The sequence below is a fragment of the Varanus komodoensis genome, unplaced genomic scaffold (assembly GCF_004798865.1).
Source record: "Varanus komodoensis strain SLA01 unplaced genomic scaffold, ASM479886v1 scaffold110, whole genome shotgun sequence".
Taxonomy (NCBI): domain Eukaryota; kingdom Metazoa; phylum Chordata; class Lepidosauria; order Squamata; family Varanidae; genus Varanus; species Varanus komodoensis.
Genome location: NW_025335318.1, coordinates 638,930 through 661,696, shown reverse-complemented (window position 1 = coordinate 661,696; position 22,767 = coordinate 638,930). Strand labels below are relative to the sequence as shown.

Below are 22,767 nucleotides of genomic sequence, written 5' to 3'. Positions count from 1 at the left end.
AGAGCCTAATTTCCACAGGTGTTTGAGCTGCCACATTTACTAGCCAGGAGGAACAAGGATCTAAACAAGTGGTAGTCCTCAGTCTTCCAAGCTGCTTGTCAACATCTTCAGGTGATACAAGTAGGGGAAATATCCATAAAAACACCACAGGGTTCCACGACTGTATCTCTGATTCTGTCAAAACTGTGGCATCTTAAGTTGGCAAGAATAGGAATATATTATCAACAATTTGAATTAACATTGGATTACAACATGCCTTCATAGATTCCAGCAGCTGACTGATTGGGCCTGTACGTAGTAGGCTCACTTCCCCCTAAAACAACTCCATTTGCTGGCATTGTACAGATGCAATGATAGAAATAAGTGTAGAAATAAGTTATTTGACTGCTGTCAAAGCCTAGGAGTAGACCTTAAAGTAAACTCTAATCTGTTTGCTTTGATCTTATACCTCTTGCACTCTAGACATTGAGTTTGCTGATTTACCACTCTCAGTTTATCAGAATACCAGGGAGCTGGTACAAGTCTGTAGGCTTGCTTGTTTATTTTATTATATTATATTTATATCCTGCCTTTTTTCCTTTCAAGGAACTCAAGGCATCTTATGTATTCTTCTCTCAATGTTATCCTCACAAGAACCCTGTGAAATAGATAGAACTGACTCTGAGTCTTTAGGACTGAGAGTCTGTGACTGGCCCAAAGTCATCCAGGTAGTTGCATAGCTGATTGGCGACTAGAACCCAAAACTCCTGAATCCCACTTGTAACCACTGTACCCCAGTGACTCATGACTGTGGACATATAGAACTGCTGGTATCTATGCCCTACTCATCTTCTGATTCTATGAATTAAGCAGGTCGTTGGCAGGACCACCATTCAATTTTGTGGGAGACTCTGTAAGTGGAATCAGGAAACTATCCAGGCCCCTGAGTTACTGAGGACAGACAGAATTGGATCCCTGCCACTGCAAAGGGTAGAAGCAGCTTGCAATCCAAGCTTCACCTCATATTGATCATAAATGATTCAAAGTAGACTCCTCCATTCCCATACATATGACCAAATCCAATGTGTGTTGTCATATGTGTTGGGTCAGATACTATTTGAGGTAGATCCACGGTTGTTATGGCAGCCATGAAGTCTTGAGTTAGTCCATGTAAGGCAGGCTCAGGATAGATGTTAAAGTTCCCCAAATCTTCTGGTTTTAAATATAATCTTTGAGACTACTTCTGTGAGCTAAGGTAGGGAGACTGTTAGGTAGTGGGTGGGTGGTACACCAGCAGACTCGTCATCTTGCCTAAGAACATTAATTGTATAGCTATGTGATGGAATATGAAAAGGCACAATGGAGTGAGGAGAAAATCTGTATATGGACTTGGACTTGAAGATGTTGCTGTAATGAGTCACTTAAGAGACTAGATCACTAATAAAAGTATAGTCTTGTGGCACCTAAAACCCAAAACATAATGTGGCACCCATGGGCTCTGTGACATCATTTGTGGTGGTGTCCACAACAGTTTCTCAAATTTCCAAATGTACACACAGTCATCAAATGCTGGGAACTGCTATCTTAAAGTTATAGACTCCTCATAGGGAAGTTCCTCCTGCTCCTTCATCATTTTGCTGCCGTTCTCTGCACTTTTTCCAACTCTGTAATGTCCTTTTTTACCTAAGGCAACTGTTCACTTGTACAAAAGTATTTTTCCTCGTTCTGCTCCCCTTATATACCTTGCCCATGATCCATATCTACTCTGGATGGTCCCCCAGTCATTCTGCCAGCAATTTCACTTCTGCTGACAAATGATTAGGACTGGGTACAAGCAATAGCTTTAGGAAAAGGCTTTGCCTTGGGTAATGTACTGGGAACTGAGTTCACTGAAGAGAGAGAATACTAGGAATGGGACAGACTTTTGTCCAGAATAGTTTGGGGAGAATTGTGGAACAGGTTCTTGAAGTTGGATTAGGGAGAATTACAAAAATGATGAGAGTACTTTGATTTTATGAAAATAATAAAAGACCAGAGTGAAGGGCCAAGGGTCATATTGGTAGCCGTGTTAGAGCAGGAGGCATGATGGCTGAATAGAGCTTCGAGTTTGGGTCAGTTTGAGCAAGAATTCAGTTCAGCTTAGTTTTTTTCTGACTGCTCAGTCTGCTCAGCCCCTATAAGGTTGTAGAGCAGGGTAGGAGGTGGTGCAAAAAACATTAGTGAAACTAGCATCTCTCCTTCTAGCCAGAGCTTCCACCGGATCAGTTATCTTCACATAAGGAAGGATCCAGAGTTGGATCCAAGCCATATGGCTGGAGCCAGGTGTAGTTATATTTAGAGTAGACACCTGAAATTAATGGGAATTAAATTAGTCAGAACTAACTTAAGTCATACTGATTGCAGTGAGTCTACAGTAATTATAACTTTTGGATCCAACCCATCAGTTTTCAAAAGAGTTTGACAAATTTGACAAATTTCCTCACTAAAGGCTCTTCCAGGTTTCCTATGGATTGCTAACTGGTTAAACAGGAAGCATAGGAGCATGTGAAAAGTTATTGGAAATGAGACCTGCAAGGATCAGCACTTAGTCCTGTGCTATTTAACTGGAGATGTTCAGGGTGGTGAAATCCAACAGAGACTGAAAAATACATGCAGAACAAATAACTGAAAGCTGATGAAATTCAGTACAAGTGCAGGCAAGGTGATCTCCTCAATGAGACCTTCCAAAAATGACCCCCCATTTTCATTTTTGGGCACCAGATTAAGACTGTCCTCTCCTCCAGCCTTCTCTCCTCTTCCTGCTCCACCCATGACCCCTTTCCAGTTTCCATTTTTCCCTTTCATGATCTTTTCATGATCACTATCAGAGGCAACTGCTGACAGCTTTAGTGTGCCCATGTGGCATATGGAAATAGCCTTCACTGGTTCACCTATATTTTACTTTAGGTGTTAGACATGTTAAACATGTCCACAAATACTTTTCTGTACTTTAATTTTTAGTTAGAATGCCCCTAGTGTGCACTGGTGATTGAGCAGGCAAGACTTTTTATTTTGGTCAATGTTGTGGTAAGTGCCTGCTGTCAAAGTGCAGTAGATACTAGCCATAGATATTAAGCAAGCAATGCTTCACTTGTGTTATTTGTTACTTTGCTCCTCACTTGAGAGCTGTCAAGCATCAAGTTGTCAAGCTAAATCAAAGCCATGAAAAGATATATCTTGTGAAAGTAGGTGACAAATATGTCACCTCAGTAGTAGCAACATGCATGCTGATTCCCACAACCTATGATGGAGGGTGCTTGCCTTGGTTTAGACATTGTAGGTTGAATGATCCCTGAACCAGCCATTGGTTGTCAGGGCAGCTTGCTACTCCCAAACAAGCTAAGTTGTGAGAAGCAGTCCAGGTTTGCACAACATGGCAGTCCGTTATAGCTACTTACCCAAGATGGATTATAGTTGCCATGTAAACTCATTCGTGGTTCACAATCCAGTAAGAAACCATAGGTTCTTGCCATTGGTTGTTCATAGTTACCAAGCCATGGTGTGATACTGTGGTTGGGTTCAGACAACATAATTCACATACATACTCAAACTTGAGTGTGCATAATCTTGTTGGATAAACCCAGGCAGCATATTCTGACAATGATTCATTGAAGTACTGGGAAAATGAAACAGGTGGTAGTGGCTTGAATCTTAAAAGTTAATGAAATTGACAGAGAGCTTTCTCTCTCTTTTGCACCTCAGTAGTTCCCTTTGCCTCAGAAAACCTTACCTTAGAGTTGAGTGCCTGTCCTAACCAGTGTGGGAGATTCATGGTGTTGGGGGTATCTCCCAAATCTGTCAGTCACCTTCAAATTTTAGATCTTCCCTGGCGGCTTCTCTACTCTATCTTGCTTAGTTCGGGAGGCCCTGTGTCCTCATAGAGAAGCTCTTGGGACAGTAAGTGGTTGGGTGTGGGAGAGTAATAAAAACTTAACTTCTGTGAGCTTGCTTCTGTTCACTTACTGCAGGATCTAGGTGGATATCTTTATATTAATCTGAGTAGTTGCAGCTAGACAATGTGACAACACTAGACATTTCCAGAAGCGCCCATGAAGCCCTCTATTTCCAGAAGACTTTTTAAAAAAATTCATGTAAAATGTTAGGGTTGCTTTTTTTTTTGCTGCCTTTTTAGTCTCCATCCTTGCTCTTTTGCTCCTGCTCTTTTGCAATGCTTTTCCACTTCTGGCTTTACTATTTCTTAACCTCCACCTCTTTAGCCCACTTTTAACTAGTCAGGCCCCCATGGCAGCCATTATGTGACTAACTAAATAGGCTTGGGAGCTATTTTGTAGTAAAGCCCACAGCAGTTTCTCAAATTTCCAAATGGTGCCTTTTGGTCTAAAAAGGTTAGGGACCTCTGCCCTGGAGTACTGTTCAGTTGTCAGCCAATTGAAAGGGAGTTGCATCTACAGAAAGAGCACTGAAAATCTTTGCAAGCCAGCTTGGGAACTTTGCAGTTTGATATTATCATACATTATAATTTTTACAGTGACCTGGTGTACACAGAAAAGCAGCCCTATCATAGATTAATATACCCCCCAGGGCTGTTTTGTGCCAGATGCCATATGCACCATTTTTATATTACATCCATGGCTTCCATGATTGCTCAGGATTTCCATGTTGTGTGAACCCAGGTGACAGGAGTTGTTTGAGAATTGGTTATTTGAGGAAAGCCTAAATATTTGCATGTATATTTTCTTGTCCACAGAATGCTCAAATTTTCCATTGATTTTTTTAAGGTTAAAAAAATAAAGGTTAAAAAGTACAGAGTGAGGGCTCACAAGAAAGAGGTAGATTTTCTTCTTTCTAGAGTATCTAGAAGTTCAAAAGTGTTGAAAATGTGGAGGGCACTGAGAGCTGTCAGGCAATACTTAAAAACTGGAGAATCTCACTACTAAGTGGAAGATAAGACTTGCCACCTCCTTTCAGGGCAAAATTCCTTTGCAACTTTGCTTTTCAATTAAAAATTGACACAACCAATTAAGATCTATTAAGTATGCACAAAGTAAGCTATATGTAGCCTTGATGTATATTAGCCTTGATCTATATGCCCATAGGCATCGCCTACTGCATGTTGACAGCAAACAGTTATCAGGCCCTTGGCCATGCAAGAGTGGGCAGCTGTAAGTGTGTACCAGCCAAAGATTGGAAAAAAATAGGAACTCAATTGTACAATCCCCCAAAAAGGGCAACAAGTCAGTGATAGTTGCTCTAAGGTGTCAGTTGGACATTGATGTATCAGCTGTGGTATGGGGCTTCAACAACAACCATGAACAAAAATAGGATCATGTTTGGTACAGGCAAGGGCAGGCATATAAGGTTCTTCTGTGCAGGACTCTAGGATGCTAGATGAAGGACTGAGATGACAGGGATGGGGAGAACAACCCATAGTATTCCTGGTAGTCTGTGGAGGTGCACTTGTGGATTGGGTGAACAGCCAACATTGAGTAGCTTGTTCATAGGGTGGGTGTCATGCTGTTTGAATTTGCTGTCTTTCTGAGATATCAACTTTCATGTTTCCCTTTGGTTTCTCTTTGAATGGGTAGCTTGTTCCTTGACATTTTGACAGGGTATTACATAATTCTATCAGAACAGTAAGTTTGCTGAATTAATATGCATTTTCTTTCAAGGTGTAGTCATTTCATAGATCTACCTGGCTGTGATTGCATGTAGAATAAAACGAAGAAATCTAATGTTTGAGTTTGTTTTTAAGACTGAGATAATCCAAACTGTAGAGGGGTTACTAGATGTTTGAAGTTCTTTGAGTGCAAAATGTGTGCTGCTGCTTGCACTAAATATGACATGACTCATAAGGACAGAATTGTCCTAAGCTTATGAATGTAGAAACTCAGACAACTGCTAGCAATATTTATGGGTTTTTAATTGGGAGTAGCACTGTTCTTTTATTCACAGATCTGTGCTAAAGTTTCATTACTAATCCATGCTTTCTCTTGAATATTCTTTAAAAATTACTGTTGGAAAGTAACTTTATCTTTATCTTTTCTAGGTAAAGGGTGAAGCTCAAGATGGCACACTTTTTAATAAAGTTAACTAATAAAGCAAGTATGGACAATTAAGGATTATTTTTTCTTGTGTTACGGGAGAATGACAATGGAACAGATGAAGTACTCTAGGACATGTTTGTGAACAGCCAAGATAGTTTTTTAAATTGTTGATTACATTTTAGATTTTTAAGAAGCATCATTTGAAAACAGAGTTTCTCTGTCTGGATCTATTCTGGGTACAGGTGATTTATCATTAAAGCACCAACGTGAAAATAAATTTTCTCTTCAAAAATAAAACATGAAATGAAGCTAGACTTGAAGGATTTAGTGCATTGTATACAAGAGCACAAATAAGACTAGTCCTCCAACATGTCCCCCACTCCCCCTTGAAAGAAAAGGATTTACAGCTCAACCGTGTACCAGCTGTTACCCGGATTTAGCAGTCAGCAGAGAAATAAACAAAATTAAACAAACTGCCAGACATACAGCCCCAATTTCTGATGAAACCAGGGAAGAGTGCTCTTGCTTTAGGAGAAGACAACTTTGGTGGGGTTGAAGAAACAAATGTGCGTAAGGCTGGCAGGTTTGTAAGCAGAATAACCTTTCCCTGAGGAACACCCAGAATGCACTGTTTTATACTAAGAGCAGATTAAAAAGGAGAAACTTTACCTCAGAGTCTGCCTTGGAAATTACTGTGGACTTTCTGAAAATAAAACATTAAACAACACCAAAACCTAGGGGAGACCTTGTTTCTTATTGATCATCATCCCTGGAGTGCTCATCCTGCCCTCTTGCACTAAAATTTTGAGTTCAGCTACTGCAGTGCTACATCTCTCAACTATTTGTGCCACCTTCAGAAGAGGACCATCTTGAACACTACTTGAAGGATTGTATTTTTTTTCTAAAGCCTCCAAAGAATCTGCATAATTTCAGCTAACTCTTCTCAGTTGCTACAATTGTAATTGGAATACAAGCTTCTATTTTATATTTTTCAATTTTTGCCCCTGAAGAGCCTTGGGAATAGATATCCAATTCCCCTGACTGTCATTTTGACATTTGTTTCAGTTGTGAATACAAACCTGATTCATTATTCATACTAATCATACTATAAATCAGCTGTCTTTTAACAGCTAAAAACTGGACAGTTGCTTAAACCTCTCTCCTTCTATAGTTGCTTCCTTTTTGAAGGTCCCTCTCCCCATTTTCTTGTCCATTCTGACTCCAATTGGGCCTGGGCTATGCTGCAGGGCGGATCATCCACCAGAGCTCCAACATGCCAGCAGCATCTGGAAAGAGATTCAAACCCAGCAAATATGTCCCAGTATCAGCTGCAGCCATCTTCCTAGTAGGAGCCACCACTCTCTTCTTTGCTTTTACGTGAGTCAAAAAAAAATATCAGTATTTGGGGTGAATAGTGTGGGTTCAAGCTGATGGCAGCACTTGTAAAGCTATCAGCTGTGTTAAAATCTGGTACCGTTCGATATACAAATCTACTGTATACATTTCTGTTAAACTGAGTTTGCATAAATGATGATCTGGTTGAAGCAAGACTGGTACAATATACAGGTTAGTCTTGTTGAAGTTTGTAAACAAGTTACATATGAATTAAAGTGAGAAGGTGTTAAGTCTTATTTCCAACAGACAAGCATTCATGCTTTGATGAGGGCATTCATTTCTACAATGTTCAAGCTAGGACCCTTTGGAAAGAAATGTAAATATCATGTAGAGGGAATCTTGATTGAAATGCATATTCAGTATAGGATATAATGTTTTGCTTGATCTATAAAAATGAGAGAACTCGGTTTCTGTAGAGTTGGATCTAGCTAGCCTGGGCTCCTTGTGTGGAAGAACAAGATATTGTATAAATAGATAAAAAGCAGGGAAATAAATTACAAGTATAGTTTTAACCATATTCTCTAGTAAAGCTATAACTTCTGCCTTATTGATAATTAGTCTTGCAAATAAAATGGTGTACTGTGTACAGATTTGGAGAGATAATTTTATACAATTTCTGGTTTAAATATACACGAGGACTCCCATGTCCACTGGTTCAGTTACTACATTTTCATTTAACTGCAGTTATCCTCAGTTTTATGTGAAAATTCTTGATTTAATAGGGGAAAAATATATGTCGAGGTTGCTAAAATGAATGGTAAGAACAAATCTTGTAAAATTGTGAAAAAAGAAGTGTGTGTGTACAGTATATAGTGTTTGCTATTATCTGTGGTTGCAGGCATTTGTGGAGTGGAGGGGCTTGGAACGGATCCCCATGGATATGGGGATCCTGCTGTAATCATTTTAATAATAGTATGTGAACTGACTGTAGCATCATTTTCTTTGTCATTCCATAAAGGCAGTGAAATATTCTCAGTGCATACTGCGAAGAGAATGAATGATCTGTGCCCACAGGAATAATTGGTCATACAAAATGGGGCACTTTAGTTTGTTTTGTTTTAGCAAGATTAATCTCCCATTCTTAAGGCTCTCCATCTCTCCTGCTGTGGCTAAGCATTCTGATCCCAGGCAACTCATATTCTCTTCTTGGCATTTTATACCAGTAGGGGGCTTCCATTTGTCTCGCATACTGGAATAAGGAGCCACTCCTTGAATCAATAAGCTTATGTTTAAGTGAAGCCCCCTTATACTGCATTATTCCTATTCCTGCTGGTTGACATATCCCTAACATCCTGAGCTGCACTAGTAAGTCTCAGTCCAACATTTGGAAATGATTGGTGTAATATGTGTGGGTATCTGTAACAGAATATTCACTGATGAACATCTGGACCTAAGTTGAAGTACAGAAGCCCAATAAATTCTTTCAAATGTCCTTTAGAGACCAGTTTGTCAACTTCATAATTATTTTGGTGGAATACTAGAACACAGATTAATCCTGTCTATGCTTTATATTCTCTTAGGTGGACAATAAGCAGAACTATATAAACACTGCTTATTTATGTGGTATGTAGGTTAAAAAAAAGCTTTACTAACTACAAGTGGTTTGCATAGTTTTCCAGGCTGAAGCTGCTTTGTCCATGTAACCATATAATGACATGTCACACATACTGAACTGCATTACAGCAAATGTTTAAAGTTCTATTTAGATTGAGTGACATAACATTGTGGGTGTCCAGACTTTATGCTAGTCAACACTATCCGATGATAAAGGCTTCAGTTGTAAGGTGTCAATGCTTGAGCAGGGCCAAAATATTACATACAAAATCCAGCTGTAACTTGAAATTGTGGGATGTCTCTTGTACACACATTTGGGGGTGGGGGGAAATTCTTTGAAGTGAAACTGAAACATAGCTCAATAACACCTGGATTAAAATTTGTCCTTTTCAAATTTTACCAATAAATTTGCTTTGTGGAGTGAAAACAGACTTTAAGCTGTTGACAATTTGATTTAAATTATTTTCCTGGTCATTAGCAATGTAAAATGTCCAGAAATTTTAAAGTCATGGAAGAATTTATATGTACAATACTTACCAATCCAAAAGTTACTGCATTGCTTTAACAATTCAAAAATGCTTATTTATTTCATTTTTATCTCACCTAATAGCAGTGGTTAACAAAAGTTTAAAAGATGAAACAAATCTCTTTAGACTGTCTTCTAAAACTCTTCTATGACAGCTTACATAAAATATTTTTATGCATGTTTACTCGGAAGTGATCTACTCTATTTAGGGTGTAATCCTCTGGATGCATAGACAGGAAAAGAGTGTACAGCCCCATGGTTAGAGCTGTAGGAATTTTCTTCTGCCTAAATATCCATAGGATTATGCATTTAGTAGAGATCTTTCACAGATAAATGTGTATTTTGTTGCATCTCAATAGTATAAAATGTCTTTGGGGACCATTCCATTCTGGATACTTGTAATGCTCTGTACTCAAAGAATTGCAGGTATCCTGTGCTGGGTGGAAAGAGTGAAAGTGAAGGTTGCCTCTGAGCTCCTCCTACTCTGCAAATGGCATGACTTGCAGAGGAATGAAAGGCAGCCAAGATGTTGTCAGGATTTCTTGTATCATGGCAGCTCCTGTCTCCTCCTCCTCTTCCCATCCCCTGGAATGTGCACTCAGCACCTTCTGCAAGGTCATTTGTGGGTCTGGAGAAGCAGCCACCACAGTTCTGCTGTAAGTGCTCTGAGCTCAGAATTCCAGCTTCAGTATTGGAGTGAGTTTCCAAGGTCAGAGCTGAGACTCCCACTAATCCTGTGACTGGCCAGATGCTATTTAATGGCCATAGGATAGAACTGTTTGTTTGTACAAGTAAATTGTGAATATACTCAATACTGAGGGGAGAAAGAGGCAGAGAAAACTGCAAACTTATGTACTCTATGCCAGCTAAGCACATGTATCTGAGTTAGCCATCGGGGAGCTAGAGTGGGGGGATGGCAAGTTGAAAGTAGAAACTTTAAATTCTTCATGATCTTTCTGACACCATAGACATACATTTTCTTTTATAGCCACAATATTAAGCATTAAAACATATTTAGTGTATTACCAGTTTCTAATGCTTTGTAGTTTTATGTGAATAAGTAAAACCTTGATGTAAGAGCACTTCATTCAATTCTAACAAAGATGTCATGAGTTTTTTCCAGGTTTTTTTTCCAAGTTTCAAATTTTCCATTGGAAAATTAAAAATGAGTTGAGGAAAAACGATGTTCCCTCTGAATTTCTCTATTTTTTCTGGATCTTCACATCTCTACTGTTGGCATGGCTAGTTGGATAGGAGAAATTTATTTGGCTCTAGACATTCAGAACTGTATATGGATAGTATTTGGGCTGCTTAGTCCTAGAAAAATCAAGATAAACTGGTATGATCCATTGGGTCCATGGATCAGATTTGCAGAGAAGAGACTCAGCATTCAGTTATTCAGTAATATTTAATCATTTGATTAATTTATATGGTGTTCAATAGCTGATGTTCTTTGGGCAGTGACCAAATAGAAATAGGAAAGGTTCTGTCCTGAAGCTGAATTCCATAAGGCCTTGAATCATGAGATGTTAGCACAGGGGAGAATTACTTTTTCTCCATGTACAAACTGCTTATCTAGATTACACAAAGGATCCATCTATCCTACCATGCGCTCTCCAGAGTAGTAGACAGCAAGTTTACTTCTGCAAGTTCACAAACATGGCATTATGATAAGAAGAGTGATAGCCTTCTCTTGTTTTTTCCACAAATACTGACCCTGAACATGGAGTTTTCATTTCATAACTAAAAGAGCTGATAGATCAATTTTTCTGTACATGCATTTGTGTAATTTTAAAAGCAATACAAATAGGCCATCATAGTCTACTATAAGTCATTTCCTCTAAGTTTACCCATTCACTCTATTGGGTGGGCCTGAGCTTTTGTATAATAGGGAGAAGAGACTATTTTTTCCACATCATTAGTATATTATCAGTGTCCATGTAGTTTTTTTCAGAATTTTAGCTTTTACTTATAAGGAAGGGGTGGCAGTGTTCAATCCTGTGCAAAGAAAATGTCCTGGAACTCCTAGTGATCCCCAGTCAGCATTGCAGTAAGACTTGTGTAAGATTGTTTTCTACCTAAACATGCACTGGATTGTACCCAAAGTTGACTTTTTCCATCTATAGTACTATTTTGAGATTGGGTCACCAGAATTATATTCAGTTTTCTAAATCTGGTTGAACCAAAGAGTCATGTTGGTAGCATTATTAACTAGAGTGCCTTATTGAAATAGCACTCCTGGTAAGCTTGTACTTTGTCCTGGAGCTTCTGCTGGTAATGGTGAAATCAAGCATTTACATTGAGTAATAAAGAAGAGCTTTCTTAATTTTGAATGCACCTTGATCAGTAGAGATGCTTTAATAAAATTAAAAGCAAACTTTCATCAAGTAGTGTATTACACTGATTTTTAAATAACCACATAATTGGCACCAAGGTAATTAAATTGGAGAGTTAATTGAAGATTTAAGACACTAGCCTGTCTGCTCCCCAATGAAAATATATTAATATAATTTGTGGTGTGCTGTGACTTCATATTTGCTGAAAAAATATGAGCAAGTTGCCTCTTGTTGGGTAAACAAATTAAGGTTCAGCTTCTTGACCAGTAATGAGTAATGCTGTGTGCCAAGAGGGTATCAATAGCACATAGCACCAGTAATATACCACAGTAGTTAGTAACTCTTGTGTGAAATATAACTATGACCATAAACATTTCTGTGATCAAAAGGTGCTTGCAATCCACCAGTTAAATTATATGAGTAAATCAATCAGGAACTTAAATAACACTGGTGATAATTGGACTGAAGGAAAAAGTCTTAGCTGTAATTACATGGAAGCGAAGCAATTTTGGAAGGAATTTGTAAGTCTGCTTCACACACTAATTGTAACATATACTTTTACAGATTTGTGTAATACACTCACAGAGATTAATTCAGATATTTTCACTAAATATAATGGTAGCATTTCATGGGAAGTTGTACTATCTCATGAATGTTTCTACAGGGTATAAGCTTAAAAATATTTTTGGACTAGATTATTATTATTTTTGCCTTTATATCCAGCTTTTTCTTCTCTTGTGAGGAACCCAGGGTAGCTTACATAGCTCCATTTTACATAGCTTTAACAAGAACCCTGTGAGGTTCATTAGGCTAGGAGGTAGTGACTGGCCCAAAGTCATCCAGTGAACTTCATGATTGACTGGGGACTAGAACCTAGATCTAGTTCAATACTAATAACCACACTATACTAGTTGGTATGTGAAGTGTCCTGCAGTCTGTGTTACAGGGTGAAAACACATGGAGTGCAGCTTTTGTATCGTAGAGTTGCTTGTTTTGAATGAGCTTTTTAGAAAAGAACCACATAACTGGAGGTCAGTTAAAATTAATTAGCCTACTTTAAAACAACAGATCAAAATAGAATAATTAATGAGCAAAGCCTTGAGAAACCAGCCCTATTCAGAATCATTTGGGTGGGTTTAATTGTACTATCTTCATACCCTACATCAGTGATTCCCAAAGTGGACATTACCTGCCACCCCCGAGGGCAGTGGAAAGATCCCTGGGGGTGGTGATTTGTTTAAAATTTGCTGTAGAGCAATAGACCTAATACAAAGAAAGAGGCATGGGGGCACTTCGCCAAAGGGGAAAGGAGGCAACAGCCCAAAAAAGTTTGGGGAATGCTGCCCTACATCATATCTAAATACTGTGTCTAGTTTCTGCCATTAGCATTTTTTAAAGATACAAATGTACTCTAATATATGTGTCCCCCCCCCGCCCCATAAAGATTTGTTAAAATGTAATGTCTAAAGTATATTTTGTAATCTTTCCCAACATGCATCTGTCCAAGATGGGCATACAGTATTTTCACAGTTCTTTAGAAATAAGTGTAGAGATATGAGCTTACTTGTTTCCTTGCAACAGTGATATAGGGTAAGCTGCTGAGAAATATGTAAAGATAATTTGGGGCCAATTTATTCATGTGTATATAACATGATTTCTCATCATTCTAGTAACTAAAAATCAACTGATTCCTTTTAAGAAAACATGACTGAGGTGATATGAAAGCTTCATCTGTGAGAGTACACTCACATATTCCGATCATTTAAATGAGGCAACAGTTATTTATTCTATTTATTTATTTAAATCATTTCTACCTAGCCCTTTGCCGAAGCCTCAGGACAGCTTACAAAAAATCTTATCAGTGATATAAAACAAATTACAACATCCACTAAAAGCAGCTTTACGAACAATGATAGCAATTCATAAATAAAGGAAAGAAGGAAAAGAAAATGTGACTGTATAAAATATTACTGATTTTGTTAAAAATATTAATTTAGTTACTAAAATGATGGGTAAATAAAAAGGTCTTCACCTGGTGCCAAAAAGAATAAAGAATTTGTGCTAGGCAGACCTCTCTGGGGAGCGTATTTCACAGTCTGGGCGCCACTACAGAGAAGGCCCTCCTCTGGGTAGATACCCTCCTTACCTCCTTCAAAGAGGGTTACTGGAGCAAGGCCTCCCCTGCGGGGCGTGAGGGCATGTAGGGGGAGAGACGTTCCTTCAGGTAGCCTGGCCCCAAGCCATTTAGGACTTTATAGGTTAGTACCAGCACCCTGAATTGGGCTCGGACTTCAATTGCACATTTATATTACAAATATTTATATTTAGATTATATTATTAATTACAGTTGCAATGCATATACATGTGTTAGTTGGGCTTTTACTGTTTTTTCCTCTCTGAACCATCCATAACTATCACCTTGCATTAGTGAAGGAATTCTGACACTGTAATGAATTTAATAAGCTTTTTTATTTACTTGCCTATTCATTATAGTAGGATTGTGACAGCAGAAAGTACAGAAAAATGCAACATTCTCTGAACTTTGATTTTGGTGCTTCAACCAGTAGGCAGCTGAGGGCATCACAAACCCTGTTTTCATACATCCTCCAACAAGAGGCAGATTTTTTTTTTTTAATTCCAGTATTGCTTATAAAAAATATAGGTAGAATCCTATGCTTATTCAGTTGAGAGAGTGGCTTCTGCCAGTGGAACAGGGAGGGAAGCAGTTTCCCCTGCAGCCTCCCCATGCCTTCCAGTTCTGGTCCAGAGAGTTGAGGGACTCTCTGGAGCAGAATTTGGGAAGACATGAGGAACTGTAGTGGGAGAAGAGGAGAAGAACATCTTGCTACATGAACAAATCTCATTGAGCAAGCAGATATCTGTGTGGCATTGGATTCTGCCCTGTGGCACTGACATGCATTTACTGCAAAGCATTTGTCCCAAGAAAACTCAGTAACATAGTTACAGGGTCTCAAGTAAATGAAAGAAGCTTGCAGGAAAAATAAGGCTTTTAATTGAATGAACTTGAACTGTTTAGCTGTTGATATTTTTCTGCTTCAAGATACGAAGAGCTAATTGTAATATTTCCTCTTTGTGTGCATATCTTTATAAAAGTTCAGTAATTACATGACTAATACTGATCTTGTCATAATACATTATACCTTACCTCAGCTATACTTCCTATTGGCTTTTCAGACTTCTGGCCCAGGAATTACATTCCTGAGCCAAGAAGTCCATTTTAATTTATGGACTTAATTAAGAGAGGCATCAGATCATGTGATTCAGCTTGAACTAATTAGTAGTGATTTTTTTCTTGATTGCTCTGTTGGGGGAGAGCCTTCGCAAGCCAAGGTGAGGAATATTCCCAGTTTCACGAACATAATTTAATCACTGTTGCAGAGTTTTTTAGACCAGTGGTGTAGTACTGTTAGATTTCTGATTGTAATAAGCTGTAAAGTATCTTCAGTGTCATTCTGATGTCATTTAAAGCTCTTCAGTTTCTTTATTAAAAATGATAATGTACATAATGTCTAAGGGCTTCATATTGTAATATCATTTGCATAATCATTTCAGTTTGGGAAAATACTTGTACTTAGTGAATACAGTTGATAGGTACTGAAATACCCTAGTACTTGGAAGTATGTTGAATTAATTGGGAATTTGAGTAGTCAAATTCCTAATGAAGAAAGGGAGAAAAGAACCCCTTAATTCCAGGACTGTGAAGGGGCATCAGTGAAAGAACAGTGACTTAATTCACACAGTATGAAAGCCCATAGTTTCAAGGGGGCTTGCAGATGCCATTTTTTAAATTCAATGTAATTATCTGGTAAACTGACGTGAATAGTTGAAAGTACCTCTACTAAGTAATATGTGGGTACTGGCTGATTTCTGATTTTCAGATAGCATCTTTTCAAATTAAATTTGTTCTCTTAGGTACTTGGAGGAACTATGGAATACTTTAAAAAGCCAAATAAAGGTGCAAACAAGCCAAATCTTCTGTTTTAATGCTCAAAATGGTTTGAAATTTTTCATAAGGTGGCAGAGCCCTTATGTGGGTTGTCATGATACACTGCTATGTGTTCTGTACTGTGCTCAAGCTATGAAGTAGTTCTTGCAGAAGTTCTCACAGGGATCCCTTTGCTGCTTGTACCAGCTAAGGCAGAACCTTTGTTCTGTTAGATTACTTGCAAATTATCAGTAGTGGCCAAGTTCTCTGATGACACAAAATTATTTAGGGTGATTAAAACAAAAAGATTGTGAAGAACTGCATACTGGGAGAGTGGACATCAAAATGGCAAATATGGTTCGGTATAAACAAGTATAAAGCAATGCACATTGAGGCAAAACATCCAAACTTTATGTATAAACTGACCAAGAAAGAAATCTTGGGGTTATAGTGGACTACTCAATAAAAATATCAACCCAGTGTGAGGCTGCTGTGAAAAAGGCAAGTTCATGTTAGGCATAATTAGGGAAATATTTAAAAATAGAACTGCCAGTATAATACTGTCCTTATACAAATCCATGGTGTGACCACACTTTGAATAGTATGTTCTGTTCTGATCACCACACCTACTATATAGACTGGGGAAAATTGCAGAAAAGGGCAAATAAATAATCAGGGGGGTAAAGCAACTCCTCATGAGGAAAGTTTATGAGAGTTAAAATTGTTTAGCTTAGAATAAGAGCAAGTAGTGAGAGACATGATAAAGCTATACTGAATTATGCATGGTATGGAGGAAGTGGACAGGGAGATTTTTTTTCTCCCTCTCATAGTATACTAGAACTTGGGGGCATCCCATGAAGCTAATTGTTGAGAGATGCAGGACAGCTGCAAGGATGTACTTCTTCATATTGTGCATAAACTGTGGAATTCACTTTGAGATGTAGTGATGGCCATTAACGCGGCTGGGTTTAAAATAGAATTGGACAAATTCCTGGATGCATTTTATGAATAACTACTAATCTTGATTGGTATTTGCTACCTCTAGATCAGAAAAGTATGCCTATGTACACCAGTTGCTCTAAAACCTGGGCAAGAGGTTACTCTCATGTCCTGTTACAAGAGGTTACTGTTACTTTCATGTCCTGTCTGTGGGATCCCATAGGCCACGGTGAGTTGGCCACTGGGTGAATAGAATGCTGAACTTGATGGACCCTTCATCTGATCTAGCATGGTTCTCCTTATATTCTTAGATTTGAGCACATATATTTAGGTTCTTTTGGATTAAAGTCAGTGGTGTCTTGGCCCAGTTTTAGCTGTTCATAAAAAGAAAGCCATCTACATTTTAAAAAATGACTTAGAATATTTGTCAGTCACAAATTGAGTTGAGTTTTGAAGAGACATGTAATCTACAGTGAAAAACAAGATTCAACAGATTTTGAGGGTATTCTCATTAAAGAGTGCTGGAGGTTTCTCATAGTAACTCTGGAGGCAGTTGTATGGAAGTAACCCCTCTCCACCAGTCTTGTAATGGAGTTTGGTAACAGGCCTCTATAGTTCGCACGATGTTGCTTCTAAATCAGCATTTATTAGTATGTTGTGCCCCACCAAAGTCATAGCTTTAGACTTGTGAACATACTGGACTTGTCTAATTTATTGAGAACTTCTGTTGTAAGTCACATGGCAGTGTGCCTTTCAGGATTTTTAAGAACGCATTTTGCAAATAAATAGAGCTTACTCTGATTCTTAAGCATTAATACAGTTCTCTGTCGCATTTCTCCTTCCAACATACGTGATTACTGTAGGACTTTTGCACCTGAGTAATCTGAGAAGCCATGCCTTGGAATTTTGAAAACTGGATGTATTGATTTTTTTCTAGAGAGACTGTAGAAAATGGTCATTCCCCATAGAAACACAGCAAGTAGGAAGGGGCCTCCCAGGCCATCCAGTCAGATCTCCGTCTCCAGCCAACTCCGCTCATGTAGTCCGCAACATGTGGTTGTCCAATCTTTCCTTGAACTTCCTCACTGATGAGGCCTCAACCATCTCCCTTGGAAGCCCATTCCATATCCTAGGGGCCCTAACTGTCAGGAAGTACTTCCTGACATCCAGCCTGAAGCCTGGTTCCTTGAGCTTTGCACCATTGAAACACTTGCTGCCCTCCTCTGCAGGGAAGAACAGGTCACAGTCCTCCTCCACCTGACATCCCCTCACATACCTATAAGTTGCCAAAAGATCCCCTCGGAGTCTCCTTCAGGCTGAAAAGATACCGTTCCCTCAATCTCGCCTCTTATGTCATCCCTCCCAACCTGACTGCCATTCTTGTTACCCTGCACTGAACTGATTTCAACCTAGCTATGTCTCTCCTATAATGTGGAGCCCAGAACTGAACACAGTACTCCAGTTGTGAATACACCAGGGTCATGTAGAGTGGCATCAACACTTCTTTGTTTGTTTGTTTCATTTGTATACCACCCAATCGCCAAGGCTCTGTGGGCATTTAAAGTTAAAAGCACACAAACCACTGAAAATTAACACAAAGCAATAAAACCACAGCACTTGCAGCTGAATCTGCATAGAGGCACAGCAGTGGTACAGGATAAAATGCAATATTAAAACTAAAGTTAAACTGCTAAAATTCTGGGAAAATAAAAAGGATTTCACCCAGTGCCAAACAGAATATGGAATAGGTGTCAGATGCACCAAAGGAAGGCTGTGACTTACTTTATGGAATGAAACCATCTCATATTTGGTCTTCCTTTTCTCCTTCTGCCTTCTATTTTCCCTAGCATTATTGTCTTCCCTGGGAGTTGTGTCTTCTCATGGTGTGCCCAAAGTATAACAGCTTCAGTTATGTCATATTTGCTTCCTGGAAATGTTCCAGCTTAATTTTGATCTAGGACCCACTTGTTCCTCTTTCTTTTGGTCCAGAGTATTCATAAAGCTGTCCCCTACCCACCATGCTTTGAATGCATCCATTTTCTTCATGTCAGCTTTTTTCATTGTCCAGCTTTCACATGCAGCACAGTGGTTAGGAAATCAGTAGTGTGGATGATCTTGGCCTTGGTCTCCCATGAAACATTCTTACATTTATTTATCTTTTCTAGTTCTATCATTGCTGCTTTTCCCAGTCTCAGTTTTCTAATTTCATGATTGCAGTCTCTGTTTGAATTGATGACTGAGCTAGTGTATGCTAAATCTTTCACAATTTCAGTGTCATCATAGTTGACATTAAAGTTGTGTAACTCTGTCGACATGATTGTTGTTTTCTTAAAGTTCAGCTGAAGTCCTGCTTTTGTTCTAGTTTCTTTTACTTTCACCAGGACTCCTTCCAAATCTCTGCGTCTTTCTGCCAGTAAGATGGTATCATCTGCAAATTTTAAATTATTGATTTATCTTCCATCAGTGATCCACTCAGTCAAACTGTAGTCTATAAAGCATAGACTGATCATCTTCTAAAATTCTTTGGAGTGCTCCAATAGCCAACATATATTTGCAATATGATTTTGAGTGCCTCTTGGGTTTTGGAATCCCGCTTGAATATCAAGATTTCCTTGCTCTGTATAAAATTATTTGTTAAAATGCCATGAGCATCACTTTGCTTGCATGGGAAATCAATGCAATGATTCTGCAGTGGCTGCACCCTTAGCATCTCCTTTCTTGGGAATTGGAATGTGTATAGAACATTTCCAAGTTTGTGGTCTATTTTGATTCCATATTGATTGGCATTTTTTAAGGATTTGAACTGATTTGGTCTTGCCACCTTGGAATAGCTCTTTTGTTAACCTACTCTGGGTGCTATGTTCTTTCCAAGTGCTTTCAGAGCAACTTTCACTTCACTTTCTAATATTGCCAGCACTTTATCATAGGATTCCTTTGGAAAGGAGGGTGTCATCTTTTTATCTCTTCTGTATAGTTCTTTATAGTTCTATCTTGTTTGCATCTCCTTTATTTTATTCTGGTGAATAGTATGTTCTTCTGTTAGTCTTTCAGCATTCCTAATCAAGGGTTGAAATTTCCTTTGTTTCTTCTGTTTTGTGGAGGAGAGCTAATGTTTTCCCTCTTTCTTGATCTCTTCTATTTCTTTGCCCTGTAATAGTTCTTTTTTTCTTTTGCCTTCAGTCTTACTGAAAAGTTACATTCAGGATTTTGACCATATGCCTGTCACTTCTTGCTTTTGCTACTTGTTTGTCCTTAGTGCCTTTGTCTTGTGTCACCCATCCGGACTTTTCTGTATTTTTCTTACAGGAATTGTCTTTTTGGTTTCATCTCTAAAAATGTCTTTGTTTTCAGTCCACAGTTCTGGTTCAGTCAGTTGAGTTCAGTAATTCATATCTGAATTTATGCCAACTTTACATTCCTCAGGACTGTTAAATGAAGTTGTATTTTGGCACTGTGTGTGTGTTAGTGATCTTTTCCAACTTTACTTTGATCGGTGATATTAATAGTTCTTGGTCTTTGACAGTCAGCTTTGACTGGTCTGACTTGGATGACTCTTCCTAGTGGGACAGTCTGGCCTGCTGGTAGCATTGGTATTAGCTTTCTGGTACTCTCAAACCCTCTCACCACATTAAGGGGTGCATCCAAGCAGGGGTTATTTGAGATTGTATTAGCCGTATTTGTATACTGCTTTATGTTTCCACAGATCCTGAAATAATAATAATTTAAAACTAATAAAGATTTTATAGTAAACTAATAAATTGTTGATATATTTCCAAACCCAATTTAAAGTGCTGGCTGAAACTTAAATGGCCTAAAGGTCTTAAACTGCTTGGGCACAATTTACTTGAAAGACCAGCAAGTCCTTGTAGTAGCTTGTCTACATTCTGAGGTCATCAGCAGAGGCCCTTCTCACCTGCTTGCCACCAATGGCAGTGAGGCTGGTGAGTACAGGAGAGAGACCTTTTCATTTGTGGCCTCACACCTCTGGAATCAGAGCATTTGTCAGGCACCTTTTTCCTTGCTTTTCTATTTGCTTGGGGCTTATTTATGTATTTTTAATTTGTATTCCTAAATTTGCACTAAAATCAGCTTAAATAAAATTAAAAAAATAGAACTGGTAGGTTGGATTTTAAAAGGACATTCAAATTCCACAAGTGAAAATGGTCAGGAAAATGGTCAGGAAGGATAATTTGGGATATGAATTGTGCTGTGTTCAGACTCTTAGTACTGTACTTAGTTTGAATTGCATTGCATGGGTGGGGGGAATAGGTTTCATTAACCATGTTGAACTGATTGAGAGAATATATTTTCTTTAAATTATCACAATATAATTCATGGAGTTTAGCCACCTGAAGCACTAACCAAGGAGATGGCAAGATCAGCTATTCTAAGTGGAACTTCGGTGCTTTCTGTGGCTGAAACAGGTTTATTCCATTCTTTGATTTGAAACTAAATTCAATTAAAAGTGGATATGAGTTTGTGTGCTATGATTGAAGAACATTCCTCTGGTTCCCTTCAAAGTTCAAGCTATTTTTTAGTTGTACAGAGGGCTGCATTCCTTAAAGCTCCTTTAGTGTTAATATATTTTTGCAGCACATTTAATTCCATTATCTAACTGAACTTCCTATATCAGAAGCTTATCAAAAAGCGTGGAAGGCCATTGAGAAGGGACTAAAAGCTCCACTGCACACATGGAACTACCAAAGTTTCTAATTCAAGACCATGTTTTTCTACAATAGTGGCTTTCAGACTGATCTGGAATGATGGACAATTACGTTCTTACGTACCTTTGCCTGAAATGCACAGCTGCAAGACTTGATCCAAACTGTGTTCTCAATTAATACAGTGTAGTAGTGAGAAACCATGTAACTGGTCAGCACTCTCCATGAAATATGTGCAACCTAGTTCATAACCCTTATATTTCTGCAGCACACCATGGTTATGTTTTTGTGGCAGAGCTTAGCTTTTGGTTATACTAGCTGATGCAGAAAGTGTTTTCTGAAGTTAAAATATTGGAAACAGTCCTCATATGAGAGTAGTCAGCTTTTCATGTTCAGTTACAATAACCTATATTCTAGAAAAAGGATTAATTCTTGGCTGACAGATAGATGACTCAGCATTTTATCATATCAAGCATTTGCCTGTCCTAATGAATGTGCATTCTTTGTGCAGGGTTCACTATTTCTAATGTAAATGGTGGTGCTAAGGCTTGTATAATGAGAACTTCAGTGGAGGAGTTTCCTCATTTTTTCTTTCAGTTTCACAGTTTCTGTAATTTTGTAGTTTGCATGCCTACATCAGTATTTTTGTTTTTCAAAAGATTTCATTTCATAGGAGGACCCCATACCTTTCTGGAGTCTTCTACTGGCTGGGTATCCAGGAATGAAAATTTTAGTGATCTGGAGTTCTAGTTTGCCACTGAGGAAACTAGAATCCATTCAGAGGGAAGAATTCAGAGGGTCTCTAGCTAACTGTATAGAGCAGCAGTGCAGAAAACACAGCCTGGATGAAGCCCACCAGATCACCCTTACAGCCTGCTAAACCTCTGTTCCCTCCCTGAAAGAGGGGAGGCTCCTGGAACTGCTGCCTCAAGCAGTAGGTACCTCTCACTATTTCCCTAGTAAGCTGAGCAGCATAGAAGTGGAGGTGGGGAAAAGTTTGGATTATAGAGAGGGGAGAGAGATCTCAGGCTAAAAACACCTAGGAGAGAAAGGTTTCCGAGGCTTGAAAAGAAAAAACTGAAAACCACATAGAAGATATTTCACTTTCTGCATGAAGAAATAATGAGACATTTTTAAATGTTATAATAATACTGTTCTAGGATGGATTGATTTAAATCACAGTGACTTAAATCAAGTTCCCCACTAAAACTTTTTCATAAATTTCCTGAAAAATGGAGCACATCTGACTACTAAACCATTATTCATGCTCTATTATTTACACAGTTTCATTCTTAGCTACAGCCTTGTAATCGCTCTCATTTTAGTTATTTTGTATGCTTTTTTGTTTAAATAAGGGAATGTATCTGAAATATTCCCAGATAGGGTG

General features: G+C 38.5%; 1 protein-coding gene across 1 annotated transcript in view; it reads left to right on the top strand.

Moving 5' to 3' along the window:
- Positions 1-22,767, top strand: part of ZDHHC5 (zinc finger DHHC-type palmitoyltransferase 5) — a 58,525-nt gene that overhangs the window by 3,364 nt on the left and 32,394 nt on the right. Inside the window, exon 2 of the mRNA XM_044420803.1 lies at positions 6,026-7,400. Coding sequence (XP_044276738.1) covers positions 7,297-7,400 — 104 coding nt within the window. The 5' untranslated portion in view covers positions 6,026-7,296. The remainder of the gene's footprint in view (positions 1-6,025; positions 7,401-22,767) is intronic.